Here is a 16701-nt window from a genome sequence, read left to right as displayed (position 1 = left end):
GATGAAATTCTAAAATTTCTTCCCCTCCATATGTGACAAAAAGCAGCTGCAAAAGAGAGTTGCATACTCTTACCCCTTCTGTTGGCTGTAATCCAGTCAATCAAGCCAGGTATAGATCAGTTGTTTAGTTGAGCTTTATTCCTCGCAACGAAAAGAATTTCAGCTTCTACAGCAGGGAGTTCTCAGTGATCAACATGTTAACAGGTATTCACCACAATCTCCATTTGAAAAATCCTACAAAATATAACATCAGGAAGAACATACTTTTGCCACTTCATTTGCATATCCTACAAAATTGTTCCACAAACAAGATACTACTACCCAAAAAAAATCCCAAAACAAACCAAACGTGGTCATCATAGCCTGAATACTAGGACGGGAAAAATCAAGTACTTAACACGCAGCCAATTTCCAAGTCGGGGACTCAAGGTGGCCGTGAATCTTCGGAAGCATTGATGAAACAGGTTATCGACTAGGTTACATGGACTCGGGGCGCAAGTATTGAGTGCGGGTGCAAGTCCAAACATCGAATCTTCCTAAACTTAAATCTTAGGATACGGGGATATGTATCTCCAACTTAGGTACGGGTACGGAGACATGTCCTGAACTCTTGTTTGTATTATATATTGCATAATTTTCTCACATTATGTACCGTAAACTATGTTTACAAATGTATTTAAACAAGAAAGGGTTAAGAAAATTTGTTTTTGCTATTTCCCTATTTTCTGTCAATGTGAAAAACTCGAAATCTCGCTTTTCAAGCTAATTTGATATTGCTTTTCTGTAAGTATCTTAACAATTAGAGGATCCGAGTGTCCAAAAGGATACGGGTGTCAGACACATCGACACGGGCACTTGAGGCAAAATGAAGGATCCATGTAACCTATGAAGCACTAACACCTCTAGAGGTCGAAGTATCGCAATGTTAGACACACGGCAGGGACACCTCGGGGACACGTACGGGACACGCCACGTGGCGTGTCCCATAATTTAATATAAATCTTTTAGGGGGACACGGCTAGGGACACTGATGGGGACACGGCAGGGGCCAAACTGTAATTTTTGAGGGGCCAAATTGTAATTTTTTTTAAAAATTTTGGGGCCAAACTGTAATTTTTTTTTAAATTTCTAGGTGTCAAACTATAATTAATTAATTATTTAAATAAATAAATAAATAAATAAATATACACATGGCGTGTCCCCTGCCGTGTCCGTGTTCTCATTTTTTTAGAATTCCCGTGTCCCCATGTCGGTGTCAGTGTCGGTGCATCATAGCATGTAACATAGGTTATCGATAGTATTTCAAGAGTCGAGTTCGGAAGGAGGATAAACTTTGCAAGTTGATACGTTCACAATATTACATGACTTGAGACCAAAATCACCACAGCCAAAACGGCTTCAAAAGACAACAAAACAAAAAATATACTCCATGTGGAAAACAGAGTTAACATGCAGACACAACAGTCTCCTTAGAAAATGGCAATAATTGCTACTTCTCTTTTTGGTTCTCTTTTTCTTTTCATGTTTTTAATTTTTTTAGTGGAGTACCCATTTGATTCCTCTTCTTGTTGTCCATTGCATCAACAGGCTGAAGAAGAGAAAGCATCGAACACTGTAACTTGTATACACGGGATACTTTATACACACAAATTTGGTTAAATAATCAGATAAAAATACACTTAATCGTTCCTCTAGAAATGATTCAAAGTCTTGTAAACATCACTTTGCCAATCATCAATCAATAAAGTACACAAATGAACAAAGAAAACTCAGATAAGACCTCAAAGAATGCATCAGAGTTGCCCAATTGCTTCCATAACCACAATATCCACAATATCTTTGCGAAATCAATCCTTAAAAACTGTACTTGATTGATCAAAAATCTGATGAAGGCTGTGAAGCGCAGTACAAAATTCAAGCAATAAACAGACTAACAACAAAGACAGGATACCTCAAGGTAGGCTTTAAGAGTCAGCTCCTTTATGGGATAAACAATGATAGTAAAATAGTTCAAAAAAGAAGACAACCATAATCAAGTTGCAATGAACAAAAATCCAAAAAAGTATTTGATCTATATATTTGCGCATGAATCAAAGGAAGCTTCCATGAAACAAGTAATGGATGGAGACTCGTAAATTTGAATTTCAACATGGTAAAATTTGCAAGTAAATACAATCAACGGTAGTACATATATTAGTGCCTAAGTCAAATAAGTAAAACACACCAGCCAAATAATGCACCCGGTAGAAAGAAGTGGAAAAAGATATTCAAGACTCCTTTTCTTTTTCTTTCCCTTTGCAAAATTAAAAAAAAAAAAAAAAAAACGAACAATTTCCTCCACCTTTCCCTTCTTGAGGTCAAACCATGAGCAAAACCAAAGAGTCCAATTTCCTTAGCACTGGGTTGCACAAGAAATTAACTTGCATCCAGTTTAACTGTCTATATCCCCAAGCGTAATTCCACTCATCTAGGAACTACCAGACCAACTCCATCCTTGATTCGTAGTTGAGCATGCTATTTCTCAGCAAAAGAAAACTTGCAAAATATTGTTGCCTATGTGACTAGACATGTCGTCGTTGTCACCAACTACATCAGCCCCCAAATTATCAAGTGGCGAACCTGTGCAGTGAGTGGATATCCTAAAACACGGGGCATCGCCATAACCAAATATCCATCAAAGAGGTGAAACCCACCATATTCCTTAAGATTTGTATTAGTTGAAATGGGTTCAGGAGTTTGCATTACCAGTTGCATCCATTTACCAATCAGATAACTTAACATTAACCATAAATGCTAATTGAACACAACACAAAATAAATGATTCTCAACTACAAATAATGGTTGCTACAACACTTGACTGTTTTGTTACTCTAGATGTGTGAAAGTGATCCCCGAAACGATGTCACTATCATTGCTACATTTGAAATTAAGATTCAAAATATCCAATAGCCATAACATCCAAGCAGAATTCTTTAACATTCTTTAAAAAACGAAGGCATACTTAGAACAATCCTGTACTAACTTTCATATAGTTTCATCACTAAACTCCTATTATGGTTAGTCTTATACTCAACTGCCTAGCATTGTGGGCAAAGCCTCCTAGTTCGTGAGTGAAGTTAAAGCAATAACAACGGCAGCAAGTAAAGACATAAATCAGGCATAGCATTGATTTCAGTTCTGGAACATTGCCTTGACGATGTCCTTGTGGTTTTCAAGAATCTGCACCACGGCTTCGAAAAATACACCTTGTTCCTCCGCAAAAGCTTCAAACATGGCCGTTTTGGCATCAGAATCATCATCACCATACAGGTTGAAGTGAACAATGGTCACCCGTTTCATCACATACCCATACATAGGGAGCCGTAAAACAGGCACATACCCAACCCTCATAATCGCCGTTTCCAAATCGAAAGCATTCATGCACTTCACAAGCTTTTCACCACTCAAACAGAGCTTCACCCCCTTGTTGTTTGAATCGGTGATGGTAATGCTCTGCAGGTTCGGGTTTTTCGCGATAACAGGAGACAAGATTCCAAGCCGCAACACTGCCTCTTTTAGGCAGTTAATGGCTAGATTTACTCGGCGAAGAAGCTCTTTGTGAGTTATCTCATTCTCAATTTCTTCTTCTTTAGATTTCATCAATTTGGAGAAAGATGTTGCGTAGAGAAATGTGACGCTCTTGAGATTTGAGGTGAATTGGGCACCCCATTTGAAAGCAGAATCCTTGTGGACGTTGAAATCGGAGACAAGCTCGAGGTTCAGAGATCGAACCCGTGTCAGCTTATCGAGGAATACGAGGCCGGAAGCATTGAGTAGCAGGCAAGGCGAGAGAGAGGGGTTGAGGAAGTACAGAAGGGTTTTGAGGAGCAATTCGATTATGAAAAATTTCGAGATTTCTCCGAGCGAACCATTTACTAGGGCATCCTCGGATTCGTAACGGGGAAAGTTGATGTAATCCCAGGCATTGGTTTTGAAGGAGAGTGTTTGGACGAGAGGGATGAGGGAAGAGAATCGCTTGGAGACCACCAAGCATCTGCAGAGCGATTGGACGTCGGAGACCTTGTCGAAGATGTTGACCACCACGTCGTCCGGCAGACGGTGGAACTGGTTCTCTGCTGGTTCTTCTTCTTCCTTCTTCTTCTTCCTCTTCTTCTTCACCCAGTGTTCCATCGATATCATATAGCTCCTCTCTCTCTCTCTCCCTCTCTGGTTTCTCTATCAACTTGCTGTGTCTCCCTTGCTCTGTTATCAACTCCGAAACCCTACCGAGAATTTTTTTTTGGTTGAACAGGGAAACCATATGGGCTAATTGGATTTTTTTTGTGTACTTCGTGGGTCTTCTTGCTGACGGCTAATTTTTCAATACTCTGGTCCCCTCACATGACATGTGGAGCATACAAGTAAGCCCGTGTACTTCGCATGTTATGTGAGTGGAAAAAAATATATCTTGGAGTATTGAGTAATTTTTCCTCACTCAACACTGGTTGGTTGAATTGAATTTCATTATCAAAAATGCTTGAAGCACACGCAAGTCACACTCTCATTTATACACAAACTTGACGTGTAGTGTGTATGTGCGCCACACTTCAATTTCTTGCTCACTCTGATATCACTTCCTCCTGTGCGGAGAAATTGAAAAAATTATGTGCGGAAGTGATTTATTATATATTTAAAAAAAACTATACGTCTTTTCGTAGAAGGACACTTATTCAGCAATGGAAGGAATATTAAATTATTTGAATGTTTTCTGTATACAAATAATGTTGTATACAAATAATGTTGCAAGGTTATATTGTTAATCAACAATTTGTCCTACTAGTTGTTAGGATGCTCCATTTTATCCCATATTTAGGTTCGTTTCGAGCTCAACATGTTTTAACATTCTTCATTCATAAAATGCGCAGAGGTGTCTTAGACTTAGAATCAAGAGGTAGGCCTGACGGCTGAAGTGGTAAAAAGCGAAAACACAATAGTATGGTGTGCATCTGCAGTGTAGCTGGAAATAAGCATACGAATTTATAAGCAATCCATCAGAGAAGGCATTAGAAAGACCGGAAATGAAGCAAACAATCCGCTGCTTTCAAGTACCTATATAAATCCATTCGCATTCTTGAAGATGAAGTTTCGCGCTAAAATATTTTCATTGTACTGCCCTCTGTTTATGTCCTCTTCATGTATGATCGATCATTCGATGATTTTTTTTTGTTGTAATTCGGAACCCTGTTCCTACCTATATCTCTTTCTTTCTTCGTCTCCTTGTATCTTTCTTAATTTTGTTTCCCATGTCTGATGCAAGCATTGAAGGATCTTCTAGCAGGAGGCTAAAAAGAAAGTTGCCAAGAAGTGAGGCCTTAATTAACTTGCCTAAAAAAGCCCCCGAAATTGGGTACTCTACCGGAGCAATCTACATATGTCGAAGGAAACATTTCAGGTAGCTATGCTGCCATGGTTTGCCATGGAGCCCCTAATCCCATACTTGAACATCTGCAACAGAGGCTGGCCCAAGTTCGATCATTTCAATCTTCACCCAGAGCTCATCACCTTTGTTCCAGTCACTGTTCCGCATGTTGATGGTCTCCCTCATGGCGCTGAAACAACTGCGCGCAGACGTTTCGTATGCGTTGCATCCTCTTCTCATGACTTTGATGGATCTTGCAAAACCCTCCATTGAAGCTTCTATGAAACATCTCAAACCCCACTTTGTATTCCTCGTTTTGGTTTCCTGGGAAGTTTAGGCATTAAGTCTGTACCTTATGTCGTTGTTAGCCCTGCAACTGTGGCTTATTTGTTTGTCCCGGAAAGAGAACATGAAAAACTGCTGACAAAATCTGAACTGATGAAACAGGCACTGGGTTTCCCTACTTCATCCATTAGATTATGATTCCTGCGAAGCCCGTGCCGTTGTTGGTCCAGGAATAAACGATTTTGGTAGTGGAATATCCTTTGTGGAACATCTTTCTATCGCAATCTGCGATTGTGATGCCATGAGTTTCAAAACTTGTATGGAAAATGAAGGGCCTTCCTGTGATTACATTGAAAAGCAGTTCAAAAAAACCGTTATTCCGGTGAGCTCAGTTGTGCTGGACCCACCACCCGCTGCGACCCTGGAAGAACGATGGGAAAAGTGGCTTGGAAGTTTTGAACACAAAACAGTGATTTTCTGTTAATTTGGAAGCGAGTGTATACTCGGGAAGGAGCATTTTCAAGAACTAGTTCTGGATTCCCAGGTATGCCATTTTTTGCAGCTCTAAAACCACCGCTAGGGGCGAAAAATATCGAGTACATGCCGGCAGGGTTTTTAGAGAGAACTCAGAGAAGAGGGATAGTTTATGGAGGTTGTGTCCAGCAGCAATTACTTTTGGTTGTGGTTCGTTATTGGAGGCTATGGTCCAGTACCAGGCTCCTAGTCATTTCCTATGGTTTGATTTTCATTATCTATTTTAGCTACACTCCGATTCCTGCCGTGCAAGAATTCCACATTCTACAGCAGGTTGAAGTTTTCAGTGAAACATACCACGTATTTCCAAGCTTCATTAGCAAAATTACAAAATCTATAACATCACAATGAGGATAATAAAAATCGCAACTAGGTAGTTTGGCACTTAATCCCTCGACGATCATATAGCTTTACACTTCTAACATTCAAAATGAGACTGCATAGGAGGAAAAAATATAGCTTTACATAAAAATTCCTGCTTGATTTTCCTTGTGATTTTGGGGAACATTTGATATACATATAGAGAAAAAAGTGACGACTGAAAAGTTCTACGAGGGAATTATGCATGTTATATATCGAACCCCAAATCGGGAAAGTAGATTGATATGAGAGAGAACAAGGGCAAGGACAAAAAATTGTTGGGATTTTATCACTAGCAACATTTTCCTATATATTGTTATCAGGTAATTCCACTGCTATTTCATCCAATTTCCGGGTTGATCCTCGAGAGCCCAGACGTCATTAGAAATCCCCAACAACAGCCCTAAAGCTTTTTCCTATGACTGGCCTGTGATTCCTTGCATTGATTCCCCTCAACCACATACGGAGTACAACACACCAATACTTTACCCAATCCTAGCCGTCGAGACATTTCTTATGGTTAAATTTCATTCTCTATATCAGCTACATTCAGATTCTTACAGTGCAAAGAATTCCACCTCCCAAAGCAGGAAGTTTCCAGGAAAATTTAACAGGTATTTCAATGCAATCTCTGCTTCAAAGTTGCAAAATCTCTTCACAATGACCTGAATTCACCTCCTCAATAAAAAAATTTGCTACTTCATTATGTATCATACAGAATTGGTCCACAAAGAAGAAAGAATAAGCTAGGACACCGCAAACAATTGCCAGAATAAACTGAAATCTGACCATTATTGCCAATTTCCAAGTTAAGGTCATGAATCTTTGGAAGCTTCCATAAAATACATATCCATGGAACTTTCAAAAGTTGCTGTTTAACACAATCAACAATAGTGCATATAGTATGCCAAAGTCACCAGGTCAAACAGGGTTGAAAAGAATACACAACACCAACCAAAAATACATCCATATACAGAAATAGTAAAGCAAAATAATCTGCAGCAGATACATTCATGCAAGATGGTGCCTCCATTAACTAACAATTCATTAACTCCTTTTCTATTTCTTTCCTTTTTATTTTGTCCCCACAATTTCTTTTACGTTTTCCTTCTCGTTGTGGTGATGCTATCATATTTGTTTGTATGCACTGAAAAGAGACATTGTTAATCAAAATACGGTTATATAGAAGTAGTCCTATGTCTTGTGACAAGTGAGGGAAACGTATGTCTCCACTTTCCTCATTCCTGAGCACTAGAAATCAGTTACGGAAATCTCAGTAGACTGGGTAGCAATAGAAATAAACATACTTATATCAAGTTGCATTATCTGCATCCAAAGCCTAATTCCACTAATAAGGAAACACCAAAACAACCTCATCCATAGGTAGGCGGTAGAGTTCAGTGTGTTCCTGTGGCCAGACCCCCAATTAACAAGAAACAGTATGCATAGGGAATGGTTCCTAAAGGCTACAACACTTAAACGCTTTGGTAACTCTAGATGTGTGAATTTGAACGATACAACTGTCTAACTAGTAACTACCACTGCGTTTTTCCTTCTGCTTTGATCCTGATATTTAAGATTAGCACCCCGACCCATATTTCAAATAGTAGCACCATTAACATTCAAGATTTCAAACAACCTTCAATTCAAAGCAGGATCCTTGAAAGTTGTTTTTCTTTGATCCACAATCCTTGAAAATCCTTCCAACAATGTAGACACATTTAGAACAATTCATGTTCATATACTACTTTACGGTTGTTAGTCTTATAATCAACTGACTAGCGTTGCAGGCCAAGCTTGGTAAGTCAAATTAAAGCATTAACAAACATTACGATAACGTTCTTGTAATTTTTCAGAATTCATACCACGGCTTCCCAAAAATCAATCTACCCACAAAAGGCTTCCGAAAAAAAAACTTGTTTTCGTCCTTGTAGTTTTTCACAATTTGCACCACGGCTTCTGAAAAAACACCTTGTTCTTCCACGAACGCATCCACCATGGCCAACTGGGCGTCAGACTCAGAATCATCACCACTACACAGTTTGAAGTGAACAATGGCCACCCCTTTCATCACATACCCAGACATAGGGAGCCGTAAAACAGGCACAGACCCACCCCTAATTGTCTCTTGCGTCCGTGGCAGTGTCTCTTCTGGGCACTTAATGGCATTCCTGAAAGCATTCCTGCACTCCACAAGCTTTTCACCACCCAAATAGAGCCTCACCCCTTTGTTCATCGAACCGGTAATGGTAATGCTCTGAAGCATCGCGTATTTCGGGATAACACGAGACAAGATCCGTACCCACAACACTGCCTCTTTTGCACACTCAATGGCTAGAGATAGTCGCTGAGTTATCTCTTCCTGAGTTATCTCATTCTCAGTTTCGTCGTTCTCTTCTTCTTGTTCAGATTCCATCATTTTAGAGAGCGATACTGCGTAGAGAAACGTGAAGCTGTCGAGATTTGAGGTGAATTTGGCACCCCATTTGAAAACAGAATCATTGTCAGCGTCGAAATCGGAGACTAGGTCGAGATTCAGAGATCGCATCTGAGTCAACTTCGCGAAGAACTCGGGGCCACAAACATTCCACGGCGAAGAATTCAATCCAGCTAACTTGTGGGAGTCTCGAGGAGTGGAAAGGAAATCCCTGGCATTCGTTTTGATGGAGACGGTTTGGACTCGGGGGATGAGGGAAGAGAATCGCTTGGAGACCACGAAGCATCGGCACAGCCATTTGATGTCGGAGACCTTGTCGAAGATGTTGACTGCGACGTCGTCCGGCAAACGCTGGAACTGGTTCTCTTCTTCTTCGTTCTTCTTCTTCTTCTTCGCCCAGTTTTCCATCGATACAGCTCCTCACTCTCTCTCTCTCTCTCTCTCTCTCTCTCTCTCAACTGTAATTGCTGTATCTCCCAAGCCCCACACAATTAGCACTTTTGGTTTGCAAAGGACTTGGGTTTCCCATGACCGTGGTATTCAACGATAAGAATTTTTTGTCGGAAAAATGATAAAAAAATTTATCTCGATAATGAATGGCTCAAGTTTACGGTGTCTGAGATGAATTTGCACCATTAATTGCGAGATGAACGACTTAGATGTCACATTATAGGAGTGTAATGCAGTTGTGCACTACAGCACCCCGAACCGTGTGTAAATGGGTTTGTAATCTAAACTTATTGATTTCATTAGTTATCTTACGAAAAACGGGGCGGTTTCGGAAACACCTAAAAAATATTTTAAAAAAAATTCAAATCTCAATCTCATAGTCTCCGATCAAATTTTGATAATCCGAATCGCTCAAGTGTTTAGAACGTGATTTTAAGGGAACTTGCGAGAAATCGGCAAAAAAATGACCGGGAAGGGCTTGATTTGAGCAATTTTTTATTGAACCGTTCAATAAAAAATAGTTTGGATGAAACCCTTCCCGGTCATTTTTTTTGCTGATTTCGTACATGTTTTCTTAAAATCACGTTCTGATTACATTGAGCGGCTCAGATCATCAAAATTCGATCGAAAACCTTGGAATATTTTTTTAGGTGTCCCCGGAACCACCTGAAATTTAGAAATATGTATAAATAAATCTTGCTTCTCGATAAACTATTCACACGTTACGTTGTGTTTAGCATTTTTTTATTCTTTTTCTAACAAACAATTATACAAAATTTAGAATAAGTTTCAAACATTTCATGCACCCATTGGTAATGTGCCTTCTCCGTAGGACGCATTAATTTAATCTGAAAGTTATAAAAGTACAAATAGGAGAACATAAATTTAGCACAAGGCAATTGATGTGATTTGGCAAGATAAAATGAGGGCCTAGGCGACGGTCTCGTTTGCCCACGCCTAGAGCCGGGCATGTTAAGTAAAATCATCGCAAACGGTGGTAATTCGTTGCTTAGGTGGAGACTCACTGGAGAGCAAATTCAAGAGCTGTGTGATATTTAGAGCAAAATATCTCTGTAAGAGTTAGCAAAACCCCAAGGATGACAAGAAATCGATGAACAAAAGTATTCAAAATGATTTTATGTTTTATTTTTTTTCGCACTTTGTACATTCAAAATGAGATTGGGCAAGAGGAAAAGAGGTCAACTCAAATCCTCTCACTCCATCTTGTGTTAGAGGATCTAAGAAGAGGAAGAAAAAAAAAACGGAATAGAAAGCTCAAAGAAAAAGAAGATGGGATAAATAACTGTCAACATTTTCGGATATATCAGCGGATCCTACAGCTATTTCATTCAATTTAACGAAACCAATCTCTTCATTGTCAACAGGTTGATCATCAAGAGCCCAGACGAGTATGTCCTCGTTAATAACTTCGAGAAGCACATATTTGGTGCGATATAGCTAAAAACGTTTAGAGATCGACATCAAGCGCAGGCATCCAATGAACACACCCGAGCTACGACAAGGCACACCCTTACTTGAGTCATCAACACCACACGTTAAGCTTTTTCCTACCGCGCTGTTATTCTCCCTAATCCCCAGACCCTAGCCTTCTACTCATTTCCTATTTTCATTCTCTATTTAAGCTACATTCATATTCAAACAACGTGAGATGAAATTCTAAAATTTCTTTTCCCTCCATATGTGACATAAAGCAGCTGCAAAAAATAGAGTTTGAAAACAATATCTTGCATACTGATACTATTACCTCTTCTGTTAGCTGTAATCCAGTCAATCAAGCCAGGTATAGATAAGTTGTTTAGTTGAGCTTTACTACAGCAGGAAGTTCTCAGTGATCAACATGTTAACAGGTTTTTCTACACAAACTCCATTTGAAAAATCCTACAAAATATAACATCAGGAAGAACATACTTTTGCCACTTCATTTGCATATCCTACAAAATTGTTCCACAAAGAAGATACTACCCAAAAAAAATCCCAAAACAAACCAAGGCGGTGGGTCGCCGCTAGCTGACTAGTGCCTAGCGTCTTTTAGAACACTGGCAAAGGTTGAGCATTTGGATGACTGCATAGATGAGTTCTGAATTTGATATATGCTAGCTGGAAATATATCACAGACCAAGATAAGATGATTTAATGAGATCGAAGTTTGTTATGTTGACATGGGAATGCGCAAAATTTCAGACTACGGTTACAAAGTAGTATGATGTAAGGTTATCATTTAGCCCGCCGGCCCGCCCAAAGCCCACTCAGCCAGTCGGGCTAACGCAACCTGAATTGTTCATGGACTGAGCTTGGGCCTATGAATTTTTTCTCGGCCGGCATGCAAGCCCGCCTGTGAGACCGACAATCACCCAAGCCAAGACCCCATTTTTTAAGCCCGCAAAAAGATAGGGCCAGCTTTGCCCAAAGTGTCTAAACCCAAAGAGCCAAAACCCAGAATGCCAAAACCCAAAATGACTAAACCCTAAACCCAAAGTGTCTAAATTTGTGTTTAAAAGGTTAAAAACTAATGTGCGTGGCTGTTTCGATTTAAAAAAAAAACCTTGACGTGGTGGAATTATTTCATGCTTAGCCTTGATGGGAAGAAGTCCAAAAGTTGAGTTCGACGTAATTTTCCGTAAATACAATATACTGGAGTAACTAGTATTCCTGGAAGCAGGTTGATCGCTATCTCGATATGAGTCTCATCATCATGAAAAGTTTCCAGGCGATGAAAGCCCACAAAACAGAATCCCGGGGGCTGTAGTGGCTCGGCCCACTACAATTATTTTATGTGTACGTTGATCCGAACTGTTCATCGCCAATTGAACGACAGAGATTGCCCACTACACGCATGTAGTGAGCCGAATCAAATGGAAAAGGACTAGTGGAATCTCACCTTCGATGCAAAAATAACTACTCCATGGTACCTCTCTCTATCTCTCTCTCTCTCTCTCTCTCTCTCTCTGAAAAGTGAGTGTATAGTTTTATTCGGTAGACTGAAATGATTTTGAATTTCCATTTCTATTTGGATAGCCATGTATAGAAATAGGTAAGCAGAGAGAAATCTCAAAGATATGGTTTGGAAAGATTTATAGATTTCAAATTCAAAAAAAAAGATTCGTATATATTTTAAACTCAAAAAGATTCATAGATTATCCAATAACTTCTTTCCAAAGATAGGAAACCTATGTAAATCAATATAGTGTACTTTAAGGAAATGAGAAACTAAAGTTTGTATTCTTTGTTATTTAACCCCAACAATTTACAAATCTTTACCATAAATATCAAATTAGGTTTCCTTCATTTTTTTAAGGGAAAAAAAAAAAAGGTTTCCCTTTTATCCCCACCATTCGTGCCTCAATCAATAGGCTCAGTATTGTTGTTTTTCATTATTGAATAGTTAGCCCCAAATAAAGGATTTTTTAAACTCAAAGAATTCTTGTAAATACTCTAGAATACTAGTGATAATTAATGAGTTTAATTAGGTTTCTCTCTCTCACAAAATCCTCCAAATCCCCAAAAACCTTACCCTAAGCGCCGAACCAAAAGAGGGTGTTTGTGTGCCTCACGCAGGAAACTATGGGTTTTTTTTTTCTTCCCGCCAAGACTTTTTTTATAAAGGCAAATGCTACAAGGTGTCCATGGGGCATAAATTTGGGGCACAAGTTTAGAATTCTTTAAATGCTTTAATTACATTTTCTTATACTCATTCCAACATCAACTAATAATTGCAGAGGAATGGCGTTAACAAAAGATAGAGTGGCAAAATTATTTCCCTATTTTGAATGACAAAAATTACCATATGACTCTTCCTATTCTTCCATATTTAAGGTGAGAATTTTGGGGGAAAATCTAATCAGTTGACCATGTGACTCTTCCTATGGAAACTTGGCGCCTGTTTCTTTCCATAAGAAACAATTCTCAAAAGAGCAGGTTCAGGTGGAGCATTATATGTACCTCTTTTAGTTCCCCTGAGTCCCTGACCACCTGTTTCAAACGGGGAAATAAAATTAATACATACTCAGTGTTCGCTCGTTAATTCTCTTTCCTGCTGAGGACAAATTATAAAGGTATGAACTCTTTTTCTTATTTTCATATTCATATCTTTGTTCTGAGTTATTTGGAAAGAATTCGGTGAAAGTGTCGAAGAGATGAACAATTTATTAAAAAATACATAATTCGGACAATATTTTCTTAGTGAAGATCGGAGGCTTTCATTTTTTACAATACCACTTTGAGCGACATAGAATTGAATCCTATATTTTGTGTGAAGTATTAGAAATTGGTGTTTTGGTCGATTTTTTTTGTTTTGTTATCTCACCTGAGTTTTGTACGGTTGTTATACAACTTTAATTTTTATTTTTGTGAGTACCTATGAACACAACTCATGAATTTAGATATATTTATTGCACCTAAAGTATGCCCCAGAGATAACTATTAGCCAAAGTAAGATGACTGCGGGGGCTGCAACTCCAAGCGGTTCCTCCTCTTTTTTTTATTTCTTGTTCCCATTGGGATTTTCCGATTTCATTAATAATTATGACTTTGATTTATCTGGCTCAAGTTTGATTGTTTATCTCGGATTTCGCTTCTGCTGTTTTTTTTTTTTGTTTTTTTTATTTTTATTTTTTACAACCTGTTTTAGCAGTTGATAACCTGGAGAGGTTCCATGTCAAATTTTCTTACGCTTTCATTCATCTGTACAATTACATTCTTTATTTATTTATTAATAATTTAATTACGATCATCTTTTTGGCCATTCGTTAAAGTCATTTTCCATCCCCAATTGGAGACCAGATTTTTCATTTGGGGCTGGAAAATGGCCATAACAACCCTCATTGGACTTGCTCTGATTCTCGGTTATTATTAATGATATTTGCCGTGTTCAATTCTAAAAAAAGAAAGAGAGAACGGATTGAACTCTTCTTCATGCATTACCCAGTGGCGGAGCCACCTAGGTCCACCAGGGGCACGAGCCCCCACTGCAAATTCTTTTTTCTAGTTTCAATTTATTTTTATTTTTTTCAATTGGTAGTTTAAGTTTTACTTTTAACCAGCCAATATTGCTTTTATACATTTGAGCCAACTAGCTAACATAATTAGGTGCTTATCAAGGAATTTTGTCAATAATTGAAAATAGGGTGACCATTATTTATTTTATTTAGAATCCATTCTAGGTCCAACTTCAATAGTCAAAGTCATTTTCTTAACATTTTAACTTTTTAATCATTTTCTAAATATATACTATCTCAATATACATTCCTAAGTGTTTAATCAAACTATCTAACTTTTTGTTGCAAGACCATGTTATTCGATAAAATACTTGTCAAAAACAAAAATAGACTATTGTACATTTTTCTTCTGAAATGTTCTACAAAATTGTAAAAAACTCTATTACATGCAAGACTTGTGTGGAGAATTCTGAAATATTCTGGATATGTAAAGAAGGAAATATATTTTTTAGGAGGACTCTAAAAGAAGAATGTGGGCTGTTGGATGAAAATAATCCTAGCCGTTTATTGAGGGGGTGGATGGCTATAAAAAGAAAGAATGTGTGCATTTCATACGGGATAACACTATTTAATATTTGTTTATCCAGTATTAAAGTCATCCGTTCATCCTTGCTGTCACCCAAATTTTGTGCCCAATGCTCTAAAAGGCGCTAGGCACTAGTCGGGCAGCGACCCACTGCCTAGTGTTTCGGCCGCCTAGGCGCCCGCCTTGCAATTAAGTTTTTTTGTTTTTGGAGAGTCCAAACCCAATGCACCCGCATAGCCCCGCCGAGCGCCTAAACAAACCACTTAGGGAAAATCGTGGCGGCAACCCGTCGCCTAGCGCCTAGACCACCTTTTAGAACATTGACCTTAGCAATGATACAAGTCGATGAGTTTAGTTGCCTAGCGTCTAGACCACCTTTTAGAACATTGACCTTAGCAATGATACAAGTCGATGAGTTTAGTTGAACTACGGATTCATGTGAAACTTAATTCATGTAATGGGTAGCTTTTTTTTTCTTTTCTTTCACGTCACTTTACATTTTATTTTTCTCGCTAATCAACCGGTGTAATATTCCAAAATTTTTAATAAAATAAAAATTCCGTAATATTAGCTTTTCTTTAAATTCTTGTCTTAATTTATTAAATTCCGATTAATTAGTTAAAGACCGCTTAAAATCAAATCGAGTTTTCAAAATTTAAAAAAAAAATATATTCTTTGATAATCGAGATTACTTATTCACTAAGAAAGACCATGATTAGCGTCGAAATGATTTTGTGACGTTACGATTAAATTCTTAGAATTTTTCAAAAAAAAAAAAAATCGAAAACCAGACGATCGATCACCGCGAGACTTGTTTCGGCGTATACCCGTACCGATTCCTACACTCACCCACACTAGAATATTTTTCCTCCTCCTCTCCCTCTCTCTGCCATCTCTCTGTCTCTCACCCGAGCACACCCCTCTCTCTCTTTTCTTCTCCTTTCCAGCCTATTTCCCTGCAAAAGAGAAAAACCCAGCTGGCAACAGCTTTCTCCAGCTGCCACCAGCCAATTCCAGCCAAATTTCAGCCGCCCACCACCACCTCCGGCCATCTCTCTCCTCTCCTTTTCTCTCCAAACCTCTATAAATACCACCATTCCCCTCTCCATCCGAACCACAGCAAACTCAACCCTCTTTCACCCTTTTGTGTGTCCATAAATCAGTAGAGAAGTTAGAAGAGAGACCGAGCTCCGGCCATGGCCGTTTAGAGAGAGAAACCGAGGAAAAAAAAAAGTGGGTTTTCCACTTGCACCACCTCTTAATCCGAATTACCACTTCCAAACATCCATAACCACCTCAAGCAACTCAGGACCCTCCTCCAAAACCCCAAAGCCGAACCGATCAGCCGTGCTCCGGTCGTTTCTCCGGCGAGCCGAAAATTTCAAAAACTCGTTTAAAACTTGTTTTGATCAAACCGAAGGTATGTACCTCTTCTCCTACTCTCCCTAAGTATAATAGAGTGGTTTTGATGAGTTAAAAGGGCTTCAAATGAGCACGAACAAAAAAAAAAAAAAACAGAAAGCTTACTGTTCGTTTTCTGCCAGATTCACCATTCTGATATTATTTCTGGTCCCGACTATCTATTTGATATTGTTTATGTAGACGATGACCCTTTTGATATTTATTTTAAAATCTTTATGATATTATTATTATGAAAAACTACTGACTTGATATTATTTTATGACGGCATAATATC

At 38.6% G+C, this 16701-nt stretch overlaps 2 protein-coding genes across 2 annotated transcripts; both read right to left on the bottom strand.

The window, feature by feature from the left end:
• Positions 1-3171: 3171 nt before the first annotated feature.
• Positions 3172-4170, bottom strand: LOC131314126 (F-box protein AUF2-like). Its single transcript, XM_058342620.1, has one exon. It carries the CDS (start codon positions 4168-4170, stop codon positions 3172-3174), a length of 999 nt encoding a protein of 332 aa, XP_058198603.1.
• Positions 4171-8297: 4127 nt separating this feature from the next.
• LOC131314515 (F-box protein AUF2-like) lies at positions 8298-9526 on the bottom strand. Its single transcript, XM_058343200.1, has one exon. It carries the CDS (start codon positions 9420-9422, stop codon positions 8430-8432), a length of 993 nt encoding a protein of 330 aa, XP_058199183.1. The 5' UTR covers positions 9423-9526; the 3' UTR covers positions 8298-8429.
• Between the last annotated feature and the right edge of the window lie 7175 nt (positions 9527-16701).

Source organism: Rhododendron vialii, chromosome 13a (genome assembly GCF_030253575.1).
Source record: "Rhododendron vialii isolate Sample 1 chromosome 13a, ASM3025357v1".
In the NCBI taxonomy this organism is placed as follows: Eukaryota; Viridiplantae; Streptophyta; class Magnoliopsida; order Ericales; family Ericaceae; genus Rhododendron; species Rhododendron vialii.
Note: the sequence above shows the minus strand (reverse complement) of the source record. Positions and strands in the feature narration are given on the sequence as shown.